General features: G+C 36.9%; 1 protein-coding gene across 1 annotated transcript in view; it reads left to right on the top strand.

The window, feature by feature from the left end:
• The window catches only part of CPNE8 (copine 8), a 106,728-nt gene that overhangs the window by 18,224 nt on the left and 66,360 nt on the right, over positions 1-22,144 (top strand). The window contains exons 3-6 of the mRNA XM_063323398.1: positions 2,257-2,303; positions 13,566-13,669; positions 17,478-17,517; positions 20,522-20,598. Coding sequence (XP_063179468.1) covers positions 2,257-2,303; positions 13,566-13,669; positions 17,478-17,517; positions 20,522-20,598 — 268 coding nt within the window. The remainder of the gene's footprint in view (positions 1-2,256; positions 2,304-13,565; positions 13,670-17,477; positions 17,518-20,521; positions 20,599-22,144) is intronic.

Below are 22,144 nucleotides of genomic sequence, written 5' to 3'. Positions count from 1 at the left end.
TGGCTTCATAAACTAGGGAGATAAGGTAATGCGAGAATGCTTCTTTTCTGAAAATTTGATGGTAGCGGATATTTTATAGTTGTATCGTTGCTTTCTTCTCCTCAATATTAAATCGCACATTTTTTAATATTCTTTTTGTTCCACAGCTGCAATGCGCAATTGTTACTTGATTTACTGTATTGACAGTAATACACAAGGCAGGATGTAGTACAAAAAATAAAGCAGCAAATCAATAGTGGAAAATGATTATGTTTAAGAAAAATCTGGACAATACAGATATCTGAATAGCGAAAGTCCATATTATCTTTATAGAGGTTTGTGGTTTTTTTTTCTCTAAATGAATTTCAGTTCTATTCTCAACTGGGGTTATAGGTATGAGAAATTTCTAATTGAAAACTTATATATAAGCTCTTGGCAAAATGGACAAAATCCACAACTACGTCTGCTTTTGAAATTAGTAAGATGTTTGCATTCTTGGAAACCACTATTGAAAACTGGAAAATTTTCATTATTGAAGAACTGGTAACATCAGTTTAAAAAAAGAGTTTCCAATGGGGAAAATGAAAGGAATGTTTGTGAGAGCGTGTCTGGTTCTATGTTAGCAGTAGGGGTACTTCCAGAGAATATGTTTTTTTCTTGTTTTTATTTATGGCAAGTTCTTTGGCAACACTTCCTTCTTCTCCTAGTGTTACCTTGGCACAGATCTTACTAGATGCACAGGTTTGTCAGAAGTTCAGTAACGTTCAGACACTTCTGTAGCAGATTTCGTAGCTTCCATTTCACTCATTTTTCTCACATTTTCCCATTTAACTTCATTCTTCATGCAATATAGTTCAGCAGTCTGCTCCAGAGCGTGCTGTAAAAATAGCCTTGTTGGTTTGGATTCACACTACTATAAGCAGGAACCAAAGCTAGGAGCATGACTGCCAAAGGTTTCATTTAGAGTAAATGGAGAAAGACAGGCATCTCCGGAGAATGACTTTGAAATTTTTTTGTAAAACTCTTTTTTTTTTTTTTTTTCTTTTTTTTTTCTACAAGACATCTTATTTGGAAAAAAAAAAAAAAAAAAAGGAAGTTAGATTGTGTTAACTTTTGACTTCTATGTGAGCTAAAATATTGAACTTGCTTTTTTCTGTTCTTCCTCTTATTTGCTACTGCCTAATGGGATTTTTTTTTATTTTTTTTTTGGTGCGGAGCAAATACATTTCAAGTAAGAAGAAAATGTAGTTTGAAGCTTGATTTCATTTCTGCTTTGCTCTGTTGGTGATTCTGACTTCATTGAGAACAAGACCAGGCTTCTACCTTTATTGTTCAACCCCAAACAGTAGTGTTTTTAACCTTCTGCTGAAAATAACGATCAGCACAGGAGAATTTGTCGGGAAAAAGTGTTCAAATATCTCTATTTCCATTGTTTAGAAAAGGGTTGTAGTGGAGTTTCAGGTAAGAATTGCTTTAACGGTGCTAGCGGCATCTAGTTCAAGACTGTAGAAAATAAAGTTCGTAGTACTCCTTCAGTGCAGATGATTTGTGCTTATAATAGTGTTTGAAAGACCCGATTATAATCGCTCTGTCACCAGTCCCTGTGATGGAAGCTGCAGATGAACGTGTAGTGGGTTCTGTACTAGAAAACCAGATCTGTAAAGAGAGTGATGCCTGTGGGATTATGCTGCTTGGTCTTTCAGAAACAGCTTAGGTCAACAAACTTAATTGATTCCATTTTGTATTAGGTTTTAATTTGTTTTAAAAAGAAGGATGCGTATGTGAGATACTTAAACATATGTAAATAATTTGAAGCAGAATTTAAGGAAGAAAATCTGAGAAATTATTTTTTTTCCTTTTTCCACTTTTATTTCCCCTGTCTCTTTATCCAGTTGGATCCTCACTTGTTTTTAATTCTCTCATCTCTTGAAGGAAGCGTAATTTAGGGTAATTATGCATTAGATTTTCTAGGATAGACAGACCAGCCACATTTAATGAAGACCTGCTTTTATCCAATTTTACTGCTAAGGGTTATCAAGTGATTTGCTGGAGGTCAAGCATTAAGTGTTGCCTCCCATTTTAGAACCACCCTATTTACTAGCCCATATTGTTGCTGATCTGGTTAGGCATACTGAAAACTGATGGAAAACATATTACTGTTTGATTGTCCTAATTACTACTTTCAACAGCACAACAGACTACAAAATTGGTTCACTTAAATTTAAGAATATGTTAAATTCTGAAGATCACCAGACATGTTTTTTTTTCTTTTCACAGTCTGCGTTTTGTACACACAAGCCATTGGAAACAAAGAATGGAGAGAGGTAAGATATGTATTCATGGTTGTATGAACTTTTAGAGTATACTTAAAGCTTGTCGCTTGCCCTAGCAGAAAAGAACATGTCATAGCCTCTTGAATGCCATGATAAACAACGGGAGTCCGATGTACCGGTAAACACTTAAAACCTGGTTGCATTAATCTCAATTTCCATGTCTGTATTGCATATTTCCATCAAAAGGGAAAACAAAATTAGAGAAAATACATGAGTTTCCTGTTTTACAGTCTCCCTGAGACAAATGAAATTAAATTTAGCAATCAGTCTGTACAAGGTTTGTGGATATCAAAAGAGGAAGGCACTCAAAACAGTACAAGATCTATGGAAGGATTCGACTGTGGTGATGGTCAGCGTCAGCAAAACTAGCAAGTAGCTGTGGTAGAGATCTATTTTTCCCATGTAGTGTCTGGGAGGAGTTAGGTGTTGCTGAATAGAGTATACACTGGGCAACAAGGGAGGGAGGGTATTATGTATAGGTTGGACTATGGCTTCTTAACCTATCAGTGTAAACACTGGAGAGAGATGTCTTAAGAAACTAAATCAAGTACATATAAATTGGATATCTACAGCACATCAACATTTGTAGCCTGGAACTGTCTCCCTGTACTTAGTCATCTAATTTTTCTCCTTTAATGTTATTCTTCGAATGAGTTGATGGTGTTGGGGGAAGGGTGGTCATCTTTCTACTGATAAAATGCGCTATTTTAGCTGCCTTACAGAGAGGATTGGTGGAACTGTTCGTCGTTGTAGGTGGTCTGCTGTGTGGCCATGTGTTCTAAGAATAGAGCCAAGGGAGGAATGAACTATCTTACTGTTTTCCCCTGTAAAAGAGAGGAGTTCTGATGTTCTTGTTTTCAGAACTGATATTTTATGTGATTACTACTGTGTAAAAATGCCAGTGGAGGGGCCAAGGGCAGAGAAAGCAGACCACTTCCCTGATAAAACCAGTCCTCTTCCCTGGTATATGGTGTCCTTGCCAGTTGGCTGGAGAAGTACACTTTCTGCATTGCTGAAACATGATGGATGTGGGTTTCAGTCTTGTCGAGATTAGAGAATTGCATTTGTCTCCTGCTTGGAGAAAAGCCTGTATAACTGGGCACTGCATGAAAGGTTGTACCTATTTTGTTTGTAGCTTTTACTTAAGTTGCTGCTCTCTGTTGTTCTGAACTGTGTACTGGACATCCTCTCGGTATACCTACTGGATCACATTCCTCTGGTGATTTGTGTGAAGAAATATCAGTCTGAGGACCCTAAATGGGAATTCACTAACTTTAATTAAATTGGCAGAAGTAGTGGACACACACAGAGTTCTAGGTGTCTGGATAGCTAACTCTGAAAACAGAGGAGTCTTCAGCCATTTAGGTGGCTTGATGCGATTTGGCAGTCAAGCCTAGATCATCACTAAACCATTTGGGACCTTTCCTGGTCTAGGGTTAAGAGGACTTTGTCAGAAATTCTGGCTTTTTTTGTTGTCTAAGGTTCATGTGTAATTTTGTGGAATTTTCATGCTTCTCTGGTGTAACTGTTAAGTATTAACCATTTTTATTATGGTAATTGTCCTGATGGTAAAATTATAACATTATAACCTTACTTAGAAAATATTCTGTGGGCTCATTTTGAGGTGATTTAGGAGATTGTTGATGGAAAGATTCTATCTGCTCTTGATTTTAACAGATCCAAGTTTGTAATAGTGGAATTGTGTCACTACCATATAGCTTTGTATTGTCTTCTGCCATCTTATCTCCTTGACCAAAGCAAAACCACCTGCACAAGGCAGTGTGCAACGTTATTGCTTGTATTGCATCTTTGCACTGATTAGAGAGTATCTTGGCTAGGTGATGCACTTTGGCACGTGGTTATGGTATCATATGCCAGTTTAGGAACTACAGGGGTTAAAATGGACTTTTGACATGGCACATGATAGAAAATATTTTTTTTTTCTTTTAAGACATAATTATCCCTATCTTGTCTATCAAAAGGTCTAGGTATTTACAACTCAGTTGACTGTTTAAACTATTTATAGTTAATGGAAAAAGATAAGATCCTGAGGGCAGTTCATCAGACCTAATTTAGACGTCTACATTAGATCAGATGAATCATTCTTTAGAAATGCCTCCAAGTGATGATCAAAAGCCTACATTTTTGACTATGTCAGATGTAAAGTTTGGTGAGTAGAAGCCCATTTCTCGTAGCTGTTATGACAGTCAAAACTCAGAGGCTGACATGATAGAAGGGCTGAGTCAGGACAGCATTTTATATGTTGTGGTGTATTATATTTATACCAGTGGTAAAAAATAAGGTGGTGGGTAGAAGGTTAGTTGGTGTATATGTTAGCTGGGTAGTCTCATATCTTTATTTTTGTGCTTATTCTGCCTGCAGTGGTGAATGCACTAATACTGTGTTTTTCAATAAAATTCTGTCTATGTGTCTGTTTTATTGCATTTAAACACTTATTTAATATTTTACTAGCTGGTAGAGGTGGAAGTCACCTAGAATTGTTTGGAGAAGACAAAACAGAGACAAACAATAAGTGACTGATGATATGTGTAGACATTAAAGAATGGTGTTCAGTCATGGCAACATACTTTACCTTGTTTCTATTCCGTATCTTTTTATGCATAGTTCTTTTCCTTCTTTTGCCTAATTATTTTCTTTTGAACGCTGCAGAAAATGCTTGAGGATCATAAACACAGTAAATAATTTCATAATCTCCATAATTTCCCTAGCATTCTATTCTAGCAGCGTGCTTTTTTTCCCCTTCAGCTAAGCTATTCAGATGGATTCAATACAATAGTTGAATCAAACCCTTCATTTAATGAAAGGTAGGTGTTTTCTGGGCACTGACTCCTGTTTGCCTGCTATTCAGATTCCAGCGTTATTACCCAGTGTTATTCTTGCACACCATATCCTTAGCAAAGAATTTAGATGTTTTGTTCTCAATTTAATAGGGCTCTTGTTTTTCAAAACATTTTCCCTGTTTTCACTTACAGTGTGATCATCAGGTATTTCAATTTAGTATAAATGGCAATAAATGCATTATCAGAATCTGAGCTTTGGTTTTAAAATACTTACTTCCCCTTACTTTGTGAGGACACAAATAAGTCTAACTTATTTATCTACAGAAGCCTTAAATAATATACTGAAAGAATTTCTTCATTTCAAAGAGGGTGTTAATTCTGAAAACAAGAGGGAGCACTTCAAAGGTGAACGTTAAATAAATAATAGACATTGTAAAATACTCAACCGGTTGCAGTTCTACTGGCAATAAATATCCTCCAGTGGTAGGTGTTAAGGAACTTCCCATGGAGTGAGGCTCTGAGCTTCTGGTCCATCTACTGTAACAATGCATTGGATGCAAATTAATTTTGTATACCTGTCTGGAAGTCTGTTCCCTCACTGGTCCTCACCATGCTGACTTCCAGCTTCATTAGCTGCCAAATGTTATTTTACATCCTGAGTAAATTTCCACATCTTTTGAGTCTCCTTTGTAGATTTCGAAGTCTGTCTTTATGAAAATGACAAAGGCTAGACGTTTTATAATAGGTGTTTATTGGGATTTAGACTTTGGGTTTTTTTTAAAGTACTGGTGAAGTTTCGTTGGAACAATAGCTCATATCTTCTGTAGCAGAGGGACATGGCATAAATAGGAATGTAGTTTGTAGCAGATAGTGGAAAAAGTTTCAGTACAAGGAAGCAAAGGAATGGAGAGCACGGAAGAAGCCTATACTGTCCCAGTTGTGAGGAAAGAATAAATCTTGTTGTTCCATGATACTCTTCTCACAGCAAAGCTTTCTCTGGCAGATTTCTTGAAAGAATCAACTGTTTGAGGGAATTAAGACAGTTGGAATAAAAGAACATCATATTTTCAAGAAAGTCGTGTTTCCTTTCAAAGGAAACCATTAATGTAAAAAAGCCAAAGTATAGAAAAATGAGGAATCCTTTCTGGTTTTTATACGCTCATGATCGTACGACCATCAGTTAAAAAGGCTTATGTAGAAATTGCCATCATGTGTATGTGCAGTAGCAGATTTCATATCAGTGCCTGTGTGCATGTTAGAGGTCTGTTGTTGTTTTTTCTGATAATTAGTATGAGATTATATATTAAGAACCTTATTCTTCCTTTGGGACAAACACACTGCGGAACATCTTACAACTATGCTTTTTGCTTTTTCTAGGGTAGGCTTGGCAGTTGTGAATTTTTTGTTTGTTTCCGTGTGGTCTGTGTAATTATGATTATTTAAGTCTATTAGTCATTGTTATAACAGGCTCAATTTATTGGTACTGCTTTTTTTTTTTCTCGGCAATTGAAGTTTCTTAGTTGTTCTGTTCACATGTAGTGAAGCTAGATTACAAACTGAGAAGAGAATTGTCTTTTGTGTGCTCATGTCCCATTCTGTACAATGAGCTTCCAATGGAGAGTGTTACCTGGAGCTTCCTAAAGAATTTTCAAAAGCCATTTAGATCAGAGCCAAGAACCTAGTGATAGTTTAAACCATTTTTTTAGTTCATTAGTTTCCTAGACTTGTAACAGAATACTAGGTTCTGACTGCTCACGTTTCAAGAAAGATGTTGAAAAGACAAAAGACTAGAGATAAAAGTAATGAATTATTAAAATTAAAGAATTATTAAATTATTAAAATAATGTGCTGCACTGAAAAAAACCTTAAATTATTTTCCTAATGGAAGAGTGAATTAAGGATAATTGCAATCAGCTATAAATATCAACACTAAGAACATAAATTTCATAATGGAAAACATTTCTGGCTAACAAAGGTGTATAGAAGGATCAAAAAGATGGAAAAGGAAGCAAAATAAAAATCGGAAAAGAAACAACAACTAATTTTTCAGAATGGGGGTGACTAATTGTTGGAACAACTTCATTGCAATTGTGATAGAACACTGCAAATTTTAAAATACAAGAAAAGAGGGCGTACTTGTCATGAGTGAACTTGAGAATAATACCCATAAAGTTGGAGCAAGAATTAATTCAGCATGAAATAATTCAATAATTAATTGATATAAAAGGTGGTCAGCAGAGGGTTGGGTTAGACCATCATATTTACAGTAGTTGCTTCGTATCTTTGATACTGGACTTACCCAACTTGCTAGTCCTTTATAACTCTGATGATAAAACGAAGGTTATGATTTTCCATTAACCTCAGAGCCCAGGCTGGATGACTAGATTGAGATGGTCTAAAAATTCAAATGACTAAATAAATTTTAAAAATCCTCTTGTACCAGGAGAGCTTGCATTATGAGGTGACAAAGACTCCATCTCAGGAAAGCCAGAAAAGGGATTCTGTTCTTGATTTTCCTTGTTGAATGTTTATTTTCCTTTAAACAGTTAAATGGATTCTGTTACTCTCCTGAATGACATTTCTAAAGGCATTTGCTTATTGGTCATGTTAAGATTTTACCTTTACACAACTGTTAGTGGGGAAACTAGGCTATGCGGAGAACTAATTAATTAGCAGCTATGTTATTAGTCGTAAGTGATTGGATTATAGAAATAACCTGTTCTGCTTAAAAAAGGCTATAGGTAATTGGGAAAACAGATTTTAAAAGATGATGTTTCATTTAGCTGAAAAGTGTAGACTGGTGATTTTTGGAGGCCAGCGTTTTAACGTCATCTATAAGATACATTTTAATAGTAATTTGTCGGTTAAGTAATTAGTTGTTATATTTTAATGTGAAGAAATCCTTTGTGTAGCCCTTGGAAAAAAGTAAACAGACCAAAAAACTGAAGCTTCAATTAAAAAAAAAAAAAAATTTAAGGTAGAGAAAAGTTAGCAGTGCCACTAAATTCAGTCTCTTGAATTTTGTAACAATTGCAGTGTAACTGATGAGAGACAAAGATAGCAGTGTAACGGGCATTCTGTTAGGCCTCCTCTGGTCTCAGTGTGATCAAATCATCAGCATATTCCATTCCACATTTATCTTCTTTTACTGATACACTTCTGTCACGCATTTTAAATCAAGTCTGAAAGATTTCCCAAGTGTAACATGGTTATAGTGTAAAGTGGAATATTGTTTACTGAAAAAAATGCAGATTTGAAGGGACGAAAAGTACTTATAAATTTATGATATTTTACTGTTCTGAAAACTTAAAACTAACATTTAGCTGCCATTTTATGGCTATTTTTTTCATTTTGAAGTAACTTTTCCTTTGAATTCATACATAGTTCTGTTTCTAATGGAACTATAAAACTTGAAAACCCAAGGTATGAATTATGACACAATCATGGAATAAATTAGGTGAAAGGAACTCTTGTGTTATCCAGCTTCCGACTCATTTGCTGTGTCTGGTTCATCCTCCTGATCCATGCAAAGCCATCTTCAAAGTTCGGCCAGGTGGTTCAGGGCCTTTCCCAGCTAAGGTTTGAAATTCTATAACGGCAGAGACCGCATAATTCTCTGGGTGCCCCATTCCAGTGCTTAATCCCTCATTCTGCAAGAGTGTTTCCTTTATATTCCTTCAAAATTTTGTTTATTGTAACTTCTCACTATTGCATCTTGTCTCTTGGTTGTGCTGTCAGCTCTTTGGCTCTGTCTTCTGCAATGCTCTTTAGGTAGTGGAGGATGGTAGTGGAAATAGATCTTCCGTAAACCATCCCTTCTCCAAACTCCATCAGCTTTTAAGTTGTGTGCTCCAGCCTGCTGATTGGGGGTTGGGGTTTGTTTTTGTTTTTTTTTTTTAGGGTCCATTTAACTGAACTGCCTCCAGTCTGTTGATTCCATTGTATTTAGAGACCCAAACTGTAGCCAGTTTTCCAGGTGAGGCCCCACATGTGTTGAATAGGGTCTATGCTGACCCTCGTACAACCCGATGTGTTGTCAAACCCTCATGGCTGCACCAGGACCTTTTCTGCGCAGCTCGTACCCCACCACTCAGTCCCCAGTACCAGCACAGGACTTCAAATTTGTCTTTGTTGAACTTTGTGAGAGAGTCCAGAAGGCTGTATAAATAAGCTGGGTTTTTGTCTGAGGTGAGTGTCTGTGTCCCCCTCCAGTCACAATCATTTTAGGGTATGTAGGAACAAAGGGAACAGTCCTTTCCTTTGCCTGGCTGTGTGCCTGTATCTTGCTTTTTCATGCACTTGTATAAGTTGTCACACCCCCAGTCCCCTCGTACCTTCCAGCTGAGTTAAATGGAGAGGTTTTTTGAGGTACAAGCCCACCGTCCCATGTCACATTAGGGACAGCATTGCCAACAGGTCAAGGGGGCTGATCCTTGCCCTCAGCACCAGTGAGACCATAGCTGGAGGGCTGTCTCCAACGCTGAGCTCCCCTCCGTGAGAAAGATACGGACATACTAGAGTGGGTCCGGCAAAGGGCCACAACGGTGTTAAAGGGACTGGGGCATCTCTGGTATGAGGAAAGGGTGAGAGAGCTGGGACTGCTCAGCCTGGAGAAGAGAAGGCTTACGTTTTATCTGTGTTTGTAAGTACCTGATGGGAGGCAGTAGAGAAGGCAGAGATGAACTAATCACAGCTGTATCCAGTGGACGGACAAGAGTCAATAGGTACAAATTGAAATACCGAAAATTCTATTTAACATGAGAAAAAAAACCTTTTCACCATGAAGGTGAACTTACACTGGAACAGGTCGGCCAGAGAGGTTGCGGTGTCTCTGTCCTTGGACATACTCAAAGCCTGACTGGACAACCTTCTCTAGCTGATCCTGCTTTGAGCAGGAAGGTGGAACTGGCCAATCACCCAAGGTCCCTTCCAGCCTCAAGCATTCTATGATTCTTGTCTGTTTTTCTTAGCCATTAATTTTCTTCTCCTCTGAATGGCTTTTCCAAAGTCAAGTATATCCTTCTGTTGTCCAAACTGACACTACTATTTCAAGAAGGATTGTACTGTCAGAAAATCATCTGTTTATGAAGGTGTCAAGCCAGAGGTTTGTCGAGAGAGGTATTAGCGCTCCTAAATGGACTCTTTTGACAAGTTGTCCTGTGAGCTTACGAAGTTATTTTGGCTTTGTGCCTTTGAATTTAGATGATGACTTTGGCAGCAGAAAGTAGACTTTCTTATGCTACAGCTCCCTGTGTTCTTTGTTTCTGTGCATCTTCCATGTATATAGAAGTGTAGGTCCCATATGACTGAGTAAGATCCTCTTACTCTCCTTCAGGCTTGTCCTAATCTGAGGATTTAAAGTACTTCAGTAACATTTCTTTCCCTGCCTGGTGATTAAGGAATCTCACAGGACAATTTGCTACTTGAATCTGCACAAGCTGGGAGATATTTTCATGGATATCTTTGTATATGCGTGTCTGATTCTGTTGGACGAAGCATGAGAGACTACCAGAACTTGACACATGTTCTTTGCTTACTTGCTGTGCCTCTGGTGGCTTTGTGAGTTACAGTGCAGTCATGGTTGCATCTTCTTTTTGAAGGCCCAGAGTCCCTCACTACTAGAGGAGGTCAGCGTTTATCAGATAGCAGTACCAAGGACAAATCTCCTCTTTATGCAGCTGATTCCAGTCTTTGAGAGAGTTTGGACAGTTTACTGTAAGAGTGCAAACAGAAGAAATAGGACACTTGAGGGGGACAAAATATAGAGATTAAATATATTCCTGTTCAGAACTGCAAAATGGATGGTCCTTATGACCCCATTGTTTTTAATTTTTCACCCCTGGTCTGATAAACTGCTGTCTACTGGCTTGTGTCAGAGGGTGGCTTCTCATTTTCAGTGCATACCTTCAAACAGTACTGAATGCCTAGATATTGCTGCATATTTCATTTTATCAGCCATTCCAGCTTTCAGTTTTTCCTGGCTGTTGAACATTGTGGAATGTTATAAAGCATGCAGCTGACAGGGGAAGATTTTATTTGTAAACACGGAGATTTATTTGCCCTAGAAACTGATTGGAGGCTTTGAAAGTACATAAAACTTGAACTCTACCATTCAGAGGGGAAAGAAAGGCCCTTTAGCCCAGGCAAGTATTCCAGCCGTATTTGTTCCCACAGAAATGCCAGCTTTCTATCACTGATACTGTTTCTTGTTGATTAAAACTTGGCCATAGTAGTCACCGGTTCAAGAGAGTGTTTTACAGCACTCTGCCACTCAACTTTATCACAGCGTTTCAGAGAACACCTTGAATCATTTCTCAAAAGACCGACTTTTTTTCACCCAAAACAGTAAGGATCAAACTATTTGTTCGTGTTCTGATCTGTTTCCGGCATCATGTGCATCCTGTGTTAGTCCTCTGTTAAGAGACTGGGGGATTTTATTTTGAATATCCAGTATCTTCATCACTCTGGAGAGCTTCTGGAGATTTCTCCTGCCTACGTCTGTATAATGCTTACCCCCTTCATTGCAGTTGCTTTAGCTTAGCACAGCTGAAGAAATACAGTGATGGGTAATGAGCAAACTTGCTTTCTAAACAATTTGTGCCTTAGAGCATATTCAGAAGCCTTCTTGCAGGGGTTATCAAGGTTCCAATGAGGCCAGGAAATCAATCCACCTAGATTTTAAGACTTGATATAAAGCAAAGGAGTATGCTAATAGACGCTAAACGTTAAATATTCTTTACCTTTTTATTTGGAGATGGTATCGTTCATTGGGAAGATAGTTTTGCTTCTCTGTCTTTTATAGGGAGTGTAGAATATGGAGATCTCTGAATAAGGCTGTCCCAATTGGACATCTCCCAGCATAGCAAAAGTGAAGGTACCTAACAGGATTCAAGCACACTCTGTAAAGACGCAAATCACCGCTCTGTCGCTTCTGAGGCTTGTTTCTTTTCCTGAGACTTTATAGAGCTGTGTCTTGAAGATGTATTAACTTTTGTTGAACATTTTGTTGTACCTGAGACCTTTGGGTGGGTAGTTGCTTTTTGCAAAGCAGTCGTCCTCTGAGATACAGGCCCTCTTCTCCAGGTGACCTGTGTGAATGAATGGTGCTTGGAGGCAACCCCCTGCAGTTTGAATGCGAGCACGGTCATTCAAAGGAGGGGAAAAAAAAAAAAGGAGTTGCTGACAATAACGGAGTTTCTTTAGAGCACACAAATAATGTGGCTGGAGTTCTTTGACATTTTATTTTAATAAGAATCAAGCAATGAAAGAACAGAGAGGAAAAGACGGTGGAGTATGCTGTGTCCTTCTGTACCAAGTATATGTTAAGCATGCAGGGGCCAGGACAGGGAGGCTCCTGTTGGAGGCTGAGTAGCTCTGTGCAGGTTATAGTGGTTAGATTCACATCCGTGATGTGAAAACATTTTTAGGAAATACATCTCAAAAACCTTCAGTTACAAGAAGGTATATTCTTTCTTTATCCACGTTCATTGATTTAGTTGAGTCCTGTCAATGAAGAGGCTGGCAGTCTTTCAGTCATTCAAAAGTCTCTAGTCACAAATTGCAGTTTTGAGGACTCCTTAATGATGATCTTTCAGCAGACTGTCAGAAAACTCTTCAGTAGATTATATTCAAATTATGTCTTGATGTGCTCAGTATGTAGGACAAAATGAAATACTCATTTCAGTAATAACTCATTCATTTTTGTTTTGTTTTCTGAGTATCTTGAAAGAACAGATAAAACAAGAACAAAATTATTACACTGATATTTTATGATCAGTCATTTATATGTGATGTATATGAACTGAAGTCAATCAAAAGTATTCGGGGTTGGGTTTTTTTTGGTGGTTTTTTTTTTTTTTTTTTTTTTTTTTTTTTTGTAAAACTAAAATATTTTTGGCTTGATGAGAGCTGAGGCTCTCCCTCCACCAAGAAACACCAAGAAAGAAAAGGCATTTTGCAGAAAGTCAGGGAGAGGAGAGATGAAGAGAGAACTGAACTGAAGTGAAATAGGAGCTGGATAATGCAAAAATGATATACTTATAATGGAAGAACTGTGTTCCCTAATATTTAAAGCTATCTGAAATAAGCAATAATTTGAAGCTTTTGCTTGCTGTTGTTTTTTGAGGAAACAGTGGATTTTTATGTTACTGAGTTTCTTCCCCAAATTTTTGTGGATTCTGATCGGCTTTGGGAGCTGATGTTTATGAAGTTTAGGTCATATGATATGGGGTGTGCACCACTTTTTATATTGAAATAGGAGATCTTCTGCTAGTCTCTCTTCATCCACGGATAACTGACCTGTTCATGCGAACACAGTCATTTTCTTTTATGGCATCTGTTTAAGAGAATTTTTTACAGGCTCTCTGATATCTCACATATTGCTGGTATTGGCAGTCTGCTTAATTGTACTTCATTATAGCGTGTGGCTTAAACTTATACTTTTCTTTTACAGTTTGGAAGAACAGAAGTAATTGATAATACTTTAAATCCAGATTTTGTAAGAAAATTTATAATGGACTACTTCTTTGAAGAAAGAGAGAATCTGCGCTTTGATTTGTAAGTTAACAATCTTTGACTCTAGTAGTGTAGCTTCTGTAAACATATTAAGTTTTTTGCAGCGTAAAATTAACTTGAAATTAGATAGTATCTATTGACATGGAATATGTTCATAAATTGATTTAGCATTGCTTCCTCAGATTGATTTAGCATTGCTTCCTCAGAAATAAAAATGTAACATAATAATGACTGAGTTTTAAGAAATTGGCAGGTGTTAACTAGTCAAAGTGCAATCATACTCACAATCATTACTTCTTGAAAATAGAAAGCTAAGGAAGTCAATAAAACAGGTATGGATATACTGTCCAGAAATAAAACGTTGTACAAGTAGTACAGAAACAAAATTTTCTTTACTAAAATAAATGCCAGTATGCATCTAAGTATGCTAAATTCTAAGATTTTAAAATGAAGGCAGTGATGTTCTAGAAGTTTTGACATTATTCCAGATGTACTCATTCCGTTCAGGCGATGGAATTGGTTTGATTTGCACTTTATTCTTTGGAAAGTAGAATACAGAGAGTTCAGTTACCTTGCACGTCATCTGTTACGTATCACCCTATTCTTATTATTTCAGTCTCTGTGATAATCAAGCTTGTCTTGTTATTTTAATTTACATCCTCTTTTTTATTAGCAATTCTTCCTGACCTTGGTCTATGAGAGAGCAGTTGAATATCCCTCTTAGATAAGTAAGGGAAAGCCATGCACCCGTCGTTGCAGTGTAGTATGCATAGTGGCCACAATTTTTCTTTACATGTCCTTTTTAGTTGAACCCTTTTCCTTTTTCTTTTCATTTCCTTTGCAAGGAGTTAGATTGAGTTTTGTCAGTTCCTATTTTGTGTTCTTAAGATTTCTGCCTTCATGTGTATTTCTTTTAGTTTGTTTGTTCTTGAGAGAGATTTAAGAGAATCCTCTGTTAAGTCACTTACTGAATAAATATATCAAGAAAGATATAATCCTAAAGATCTAGGTCTCCTGATTTGTGTAATGGAATTGTGACAAATCCTACTCAGGTGTTGATTATAGCAGTGGTAAGTTGTAGTATTTTCGCTTCCCAATTTAAAGTTACATTGCAAGTTTGCCTTGATATAGAGATTGCATTTATTACATTTCTGTCTTGTAGACAGCAAAGCAGATGAAGAAAGACTTCATAATTTGCCTAAAATCTCCCAGCAAGTTCATGGTAAAGCCTTTTTTAAAATCTTCTAGGCTTTAGTCTTAATGTGGCATTTACTTACCCAAGAAGTTGCTTCAGAGTGACTCTGCCAGTCTCTTGATTCTCCCCCCGAGTTTCTGGAATGCAAAGCAATCTGTACTTTAAGCAGGGCCTAAAATAAATAGGGCAGTGATCACATTAGTCATGATTTTTCCCATAGCAGTGGAAGAAAAAGTATGATGCCTGGTAGATGCATGTTAGCAACACTAAAGTTACGTAGTTTTCCAGATTTTGTTTTAAGTTGCCAGCAGGGTGTACTGAAATGCTCTTGAATGGCAGCATTTCCTATGTTGTGGAAACAAAGAAAAACCCTATGTCTAATTTTTCTTTAGCTGTAAATGTATTTTTATAGCATGTCAGAATGCTTCCTAAGTTAACGAGAAATGTTGGAGGGATGGGTGAGGAAAAAGGTTCTGTTGTACTGAATACACCGATAGCAGCTAGCTGTTTCCATCTAAACTTCAACTATTTCAAGGAGTGGAAGGAAATACTCAATGCCAAGATGACTACAGGGTGCTTCTAGATGGCTAGGTGCAAATACTTTCTTCTTCACCATGGAAGCCTGGTGCAGACTTTATTTTTTTTATTTTAGAAGTTGGGTTTAATGTCATTAAATCTGATGAGTCTTAACTGTTGCCTGCTATTTAAAATAACTTTAAGAGATAGTCGCTTTGTGAAATAGAGGATTCTCCTCCAAGTACGGGTAAAGCGTTGCTGAAATAAAGACACAGTTGGGGCTGTGTAGGAATCTTGATTTGCTTGCCTCTTGCTCCTCGAAGGATGCACGGATGTTATGGGGAGGGGGGAGGGGGAGGATGCAGTGCAATGGGAGTGAAGAGCCAAAGAAATGAACCAGGAAAGAGAAAGCTAGGCTCAGTCTAAGGAAATAAAGCTTCAAAGATAGCAAAGAAAGGAAAATCTGTAAAGAACTTCTGGGTAAGTGCTATCTGAAAAGCACTTGGACCTGGAAGGGGAAATACAGGCTCCCGTTTGATTCTTCATGTACTCAAAGAAATGGACTCCTGTTTGTTTATTTATGAAAAGCTGTAAATATCAAACATACTCTGTACTTATCAGAAAAACCCGACTGCTTTCTGCTGCTGTTCTGGATTACATGGACACAAGTGCATTTTCAACTCAAAGCCGAATAACTGTTTTTAATGTTTGCCTGCAAGTGCCCATATAGCCATAATCTGTGAATTTACTTTAGAGCCCTATAACAATGATAGAATAAGAAATGAAATATTGTAGAACTCAGACTTTAAAATATGAATCTCATATAGCTACTTACGGATTAAAACTCCGATTCAGATCAGGAAAGAAGCATCTTTAGAAGGCTTCCTTTTTTAAATTCCTCAACGAAATTCTGTAGTGCTGTTGGCCAAAGTTATTTTTCAAAGAAAGAAACTCCTCATAGGATTCATATTTTTGCAACAAAAAAGAAAGCTGCCGGTATATCTCTGATTTTTTTGGTGTTCTGATAAATGAGCACGAGCCCCCTCCCAAACCGTACAGCCACCAGTGTCTCAGGCTCCTTTCTGTTCCTATTTCATCATTTGTAACTGACTTTGCCAGTGAAGTAGTTCTTTGTTTTAGCTGTGTAGCCAGCCCTCAGGTCAAATTACCAGTTGTGTTTTTCTGTTCAATTTCATCAGACAGTATGCAATTACGTTTTTTAAAACAAACAAACAAAAAACCCAACAAAACCCCAAACCCCTGGTGTTAGTGATTTCTATAGTCCTTTCTTTGTTTACAAATATGCTTCTAAAACTTTGACTGTGCTGCACCACATCCGGCTACATTATGGTATTCCCGTCCTCCTGACCTGTGATCTGGTCCACGGTGCATCCCACCAACCAGCTGTGGCAGCACAACCAAAGGGACAGGGTACCACGCGGTGGGAATGGAAACAGGCAGGGGAGGCTGAGGCGGGTGTTGAGGATACATTTTCAGTTTAGTTACTGGTATTGAATCCAAATGTAGGGTTTGATAAAAATGTTCATATGGGTTATCTGATGAAGATGGACCACTATGGAAGTACAGCGATCAGTAATCCACCAAGAATTTCGGAGAGTACTTTTTTTTTTTTAAATATGACTTCATAGTGGAAGGGAAACAATGGCATTTCCTAGCTGGAGAAAGAACAAGATTATGATAAGCTGAAAAGAACAAGTCAAATTCTTGCTAGAAGCAATTTAGTTTATTGTCAGTTATTTCTATATAATTAGTCAAACGACTGAAAAATTACCTAAGAAAATAATTCACAATTTAGTTTGTTTTCCAAGATTAACTTTTAATTTTTGTTCTGGTGTTTGGCAGCTTTCATAGTTCAAACAGGAATATCAGAATAATTTCTTTTAGTAGCCTGCACTTTACTGGAAACTATTTCATTTCAAATAGTTAGTGAACGGTAATCCTGTAATCTGTGGTCATTCCATTCACCTTCTTTACTGGTGAGACTTCATGAATCTGTTTGTGTAAATTTCACACATTGAAATAGGTGAAAGATTGTTTGATTTTTGGTTCTTTACATTGTCCTCAGATCTGTCATCTGGCAACTCTGATATAACTTTCTTTTTTTTTTTTTTTTTAAAGCTATGATGTTGACTCAAAGAGTCCTAATCTATCCAAACACGTAAGTTTTTCCTCGCTATTATACGTTCTTGTGCTGAAATGCTAACACTTTCTTAAATATGTTTACTTTCTTTTGACTGTAAGTAATACCAGATGCATAGAGACAAAACCAGTGATTGTGCTGTGGTTAATAACATATATAATGCTCAGGAGTATAATTTTAATGGGACATTCCTCCTCTAAAGAGCATATTTAAGCACACATGTATACCTTTTCAGATACGTCATGTGCTGCGTTTTGTTGATAGTTCTTTGGGTTCTAAAAATTGTGAACATGATTTGATTGTGTCACATTTAATATTAGTAGAAACCTTTTATGCTCGTGTCGTCTTGAAGTGGAAGGGACTCAATAGTAACTTTGAAATTTAGAGATGCAAGAGTAGAATTCAGAGGCTTCCGAGGGAACTTTTTAAATAAATACAGGAAGGTTTTTTGTAGAGAACCTCTAAGAGTCTGGAGCAAAGGAAAAGGGAATAATGGAAGGAATGTTGTGTGTTTGTGCTTCACGGTAAAAAGATAAGACTTTTAGCCATTGATCTCCAGTTAGATCCTCCCTGTAAAGATTTAAAGCCCCTGACAAGCTGTTCTCTATCTCTGTCATCATGGAAAGGTGGTCTGAATAACTGCAATGAAAATGGAAGTCTTCCCTATAGTGTCTTCAACAAGGATAAAGCCTCATCCTGGGCATCTGCTCAAGATGGTTTGCACTTCTGTAGTAACTAGTTTATACGAATTCTTTTCTTTTTTTCCCCGAAACATACTACTTTGTACAAAAAACTCATGTTAAACTTTTGAGAAAAAAGATAAGACACAAGATAAGTTATTCACTATGAAAGTGCAAAGAAAGATATATGCAACTATATAGCCTACATCTCATTGTTTGATTACTGGAACAGGAGTTGAAAAAAAGGACAAACCAATGAGAAAACAAACCAATGTTCCTTTGAAGACTATTCAAGTAGATCTTGAATTACATATGTGCCTGTTACGTTCTAACTGGTACAGGCTAAGCATACTCAGATGCCCTAGGTCCTGTTTTTTAAACGGTGCCAATTTCCTGGAATCTTCCGTTGTGGAGGGAAACTTTATTCTTTAGGCAGTAACATTAATATTGGAAATATCTATTTCCCCCCATTGTCTTTAAGAGGACATCTGTACAGATTGGTGCAGACTTGGTATCTGTGCTGAAGACATCCAAACTCTGTCATATAATATTACGCACACGAAGAAGATGTCTCTGAGAACCCTGTGAGAGGTGGTAGCTAGAAATGGCTTTTTTACCTATAGCAATTTATTTCCATCGTTTCCCAAGTGCTTTGGATTGTTCCTTTTGCTGCCAGGTTCCTGTGTCTCTTTGCCATAGCTCTTAAGAATTTGGGCAGTGAGTAGGTAGGAAGTGAGCAGAGCTTTGCTCGTATCCATGCAGTGGGAGCTTGGTGTGTCGGAAAAATGTTAGGCTGGTAGCATTTGCATGGCTAGACTGCTCATGAGTCATAGTCACCTTGTGTGGAAAACAAGATCTTCCCTGTTCCTTAAAAAAAAAAAAAAAAAAAAAAAAAGGCTGTTGACCCATTCCTTTGGAAATACTGGGCAGCATTTAACAGTTGACCAGTTTGGGGCATGAAGAAAGAGTCAGCCTGAAGAATTTCAATTTCAGTGACTCAGTTTTGGCAAAACAAGAAGCAAATGAAGCACGTTTTATAATGGATGTATGAAGTAACCAGACTAGACAGTGCTGCCATTGTAGCTGACTGTAATAATGTTTATAAAACTGGCTACCTGAAATCAGACTTCTGTGTTCATGGTAACTTCCTGATTTAAGAAAAAAACCACAGAGTAATGAACAATTGTCACTAATAACAAGCTGTGGAACTAATAGGAATTAATCATGGAAACTCCACCAAAAAAAAAAAAAAAAGAAAATTGTGGAATACGGGATTTCAGTGTAGAAAATGGTGTTACTTTAGAATAAGTCACGCCTGATGTTTTTAAAAATTAATGAGCTGAGTATTCTCAGATGAATTTTAGCCATTTTAAAGACTTAATCTATATGGAAGTGCCTCAGTGACAGATCAGTTAAAGGACGTAGTTAAAAAATGTGGGTTTTGCAGGGTTATTTTCCTCTTCACTGGGATTAGTTCTCAGATCCAATTCGCTGTATGGACCCATAACTAACCCAGCTCAGAGATGGGAAGGAGTGGCCTGGGCTGACAGAAGAGTCAGAACTGCTTGTACGGATATTCGCTACTATATACCATATCATAAAGCTATGGTTTGCTGTATAGGAAATATAGCGTTTCAATTCTCATTGCTGTTTGTGAACAAATCTCACAAACTTATCCTTACTGCTGCTGCCCGCGATGCTGGGAAGAGCAGTGCTAGCAAGCTCTTCTCACTTGCAAGATACGGAGCGTGACTGCAGAATAAATTTTTTTTCACTACACGTACAACAGGTTGAAAATCTATTCATATTTTTATACCACGTATGTTACAGGGAGACATAATATGAAAATTAGCTGATTTTTAGTGATACAGTTAAATTATAAAACGCAAAAATAAAGTCTGTCATTAAAGCAATCCAGGATGCTCATACAGGTCCTGCACAGACTTGAATTTCTGCCAACATAATTAACTTCCAAGAAATTAATAGAATAAGTGTAGAATCTCTTGATAAAAGAGAAATTTATTAAAATGCTCCAGTTAAAGAAGGTAAAGAAACAGTCGTGTTTCTAAGGCTTTTAATTTTTTTCCATCTGTTTCTCTTTTGTTGACGAAAAAGGCAATATAAAAACAGTAAGTGGAGTGCATTAGAGTTACTTCTGTAAACGAGACCCAGTGTTATGTAAAATATGTAGTAGCAAGTCTGGTTTATGATTCATTTTGCATAATTATTATTAAGGTGCGTTCTACAGCATGTGTTCTACAATAGTGAACAGCCCAGATAAATGGGAAACTGAATTTCAATGTGAAATATGAGTTCTGAGGTTTTATGTTACTGCTTTTCAGGATTTTTTGGGACAGATGTTTTGTACGCTGGGAGAAATAGTTGGATCACAGGGGAGCAGACTTGAAAAATCAATTGTGTAAGTATGTCGTTCTTGAATGTAGGATGAATACGTGCTGCTTCATGAGGTGAGATTGTGGGGGTTTTTTTGCTGTGAGGTATCTTGACAGACGTGGCTTCTAAGAGAGAATAAATTGTTAGGTACAAAAGAAGTCTTTCTTTATAGACTATAATAATTTAAGTTTCAATTTGGACAATTAGCAAAGGAATTGACTCATCCAAAATTTTTTTCGACTTCATCACGTCTTGCATTAGAAATAGTTGGAATATAGTTATCTTAAAAATGTTTTTCTTTCTAGTTCGCAAATTAACACATCATAAATCTTTATTGCCTTTTGTTCAAGCATCAAGGAAGAAAACCCTCACTGTTTCAAAACAAAACATTCCTACTTGTATTTCTATTGTTCTCAATAATACAATTCCCAAACAATGAGGCAGTCCAGAGTGTCAAATATTTTCTATTTATCCTACTAAATTTATCAAAAACTTTCTTATGATCAACGTATTTTTCTCCCACTGAGAGGATTTTGATGTTTGCAAACCATTGTTCGTACAGATGTACAGATATTTAAAATACAAATTATGTGAACAATCTTCATTGTCTATTCCTAAGTAGTCTTTGAGTAGTTGAAAATATTTCACCATTTTTATCTAAATATATGCTACAAGTTCACATATGACATTAAAAGCAATCATTTAAAGGTATAGCTGGACATTTCATGGGCTGGTAATATCTTTTGATTTGGAATTTTTGTGGGCGTTTTGTTGTTTGGTTTGGGTTTTTTTTTCCCTTTAATAGTAATTGCACTGTAGTGAATGTTCACGAATTGGTTACTCTTGTTTGATGTTTGTTCTTGTCCCATTTTACTGGGTTCATTATAAGTAATACACTAGGGTTACTTCATTTACCTTTCTTCATCACTGATTTCCTTATAAGCGCAGTTTTCCAGCTTAGCAAGCCTTGCATTATTCTGGGCCAAACTTTGTTGAAAACAGCACGCAGGGCACAGGTTCTGACTTCGTATTCAAATAACAAGAACCAGGATCTGGATGAACTACAGCAATTTGCAAAATTCAGGATGTAGGTATTATTTTAGTATAGTTGCAAAGACAAGAAAATTCCCTAATCAAGTTATATTAATGATGCTTTATTAATCTGAGGTAAAATTCTTAAGAAATATGTTCCTAGCCATGCATTTTGTTCTATGTATATATTTGATGTAATTAACCATTTCTGTTACTCAGATGACCCTTTTATATCTATCTTTAGCAGTTTATATGGTTTATACACTACTTATCTTTTCGTGTACATAGCTCGTGTCCTGTACCTACCTTAAACATTAGTTTAAGTAGTAGCTTTGAAGTCATGTGAGAAATCTCAGAAGTCAGTATTTTGTTATCAGTGTCCAAAATATACCAATGGTAGCCTTTTCCCCTAGATTTTATTAGAGGCTTTTTTTTCTTGTTTATGTAAAGAAATTAATGTCACTGATAAAATAATTTTAAAAAGCATTTCTCTAGTTTGTATCACATAGCATGGTAATGTTCTGTGGAGGTGGCCCTAA

Source organism: Chroicocephalus ridibundus, chromosome 1 (assembly GCF_963924245.1).
Source record: "Chroicocephalus ridibundus chromosome 1, bChrRid1.1, whole genome shotgun sequence".
Lineage (NCBI taxonomy): Eukaryota > Metazoa > Chordata > Aves > Charadriiformes > Laridae > Chroicocephalus > Chroicocephalus ridibundus.
Note: the sequence above shows the minus strand (reverse complement) of the source record. Positions and strands in the feature narration are given on the sequence as shown.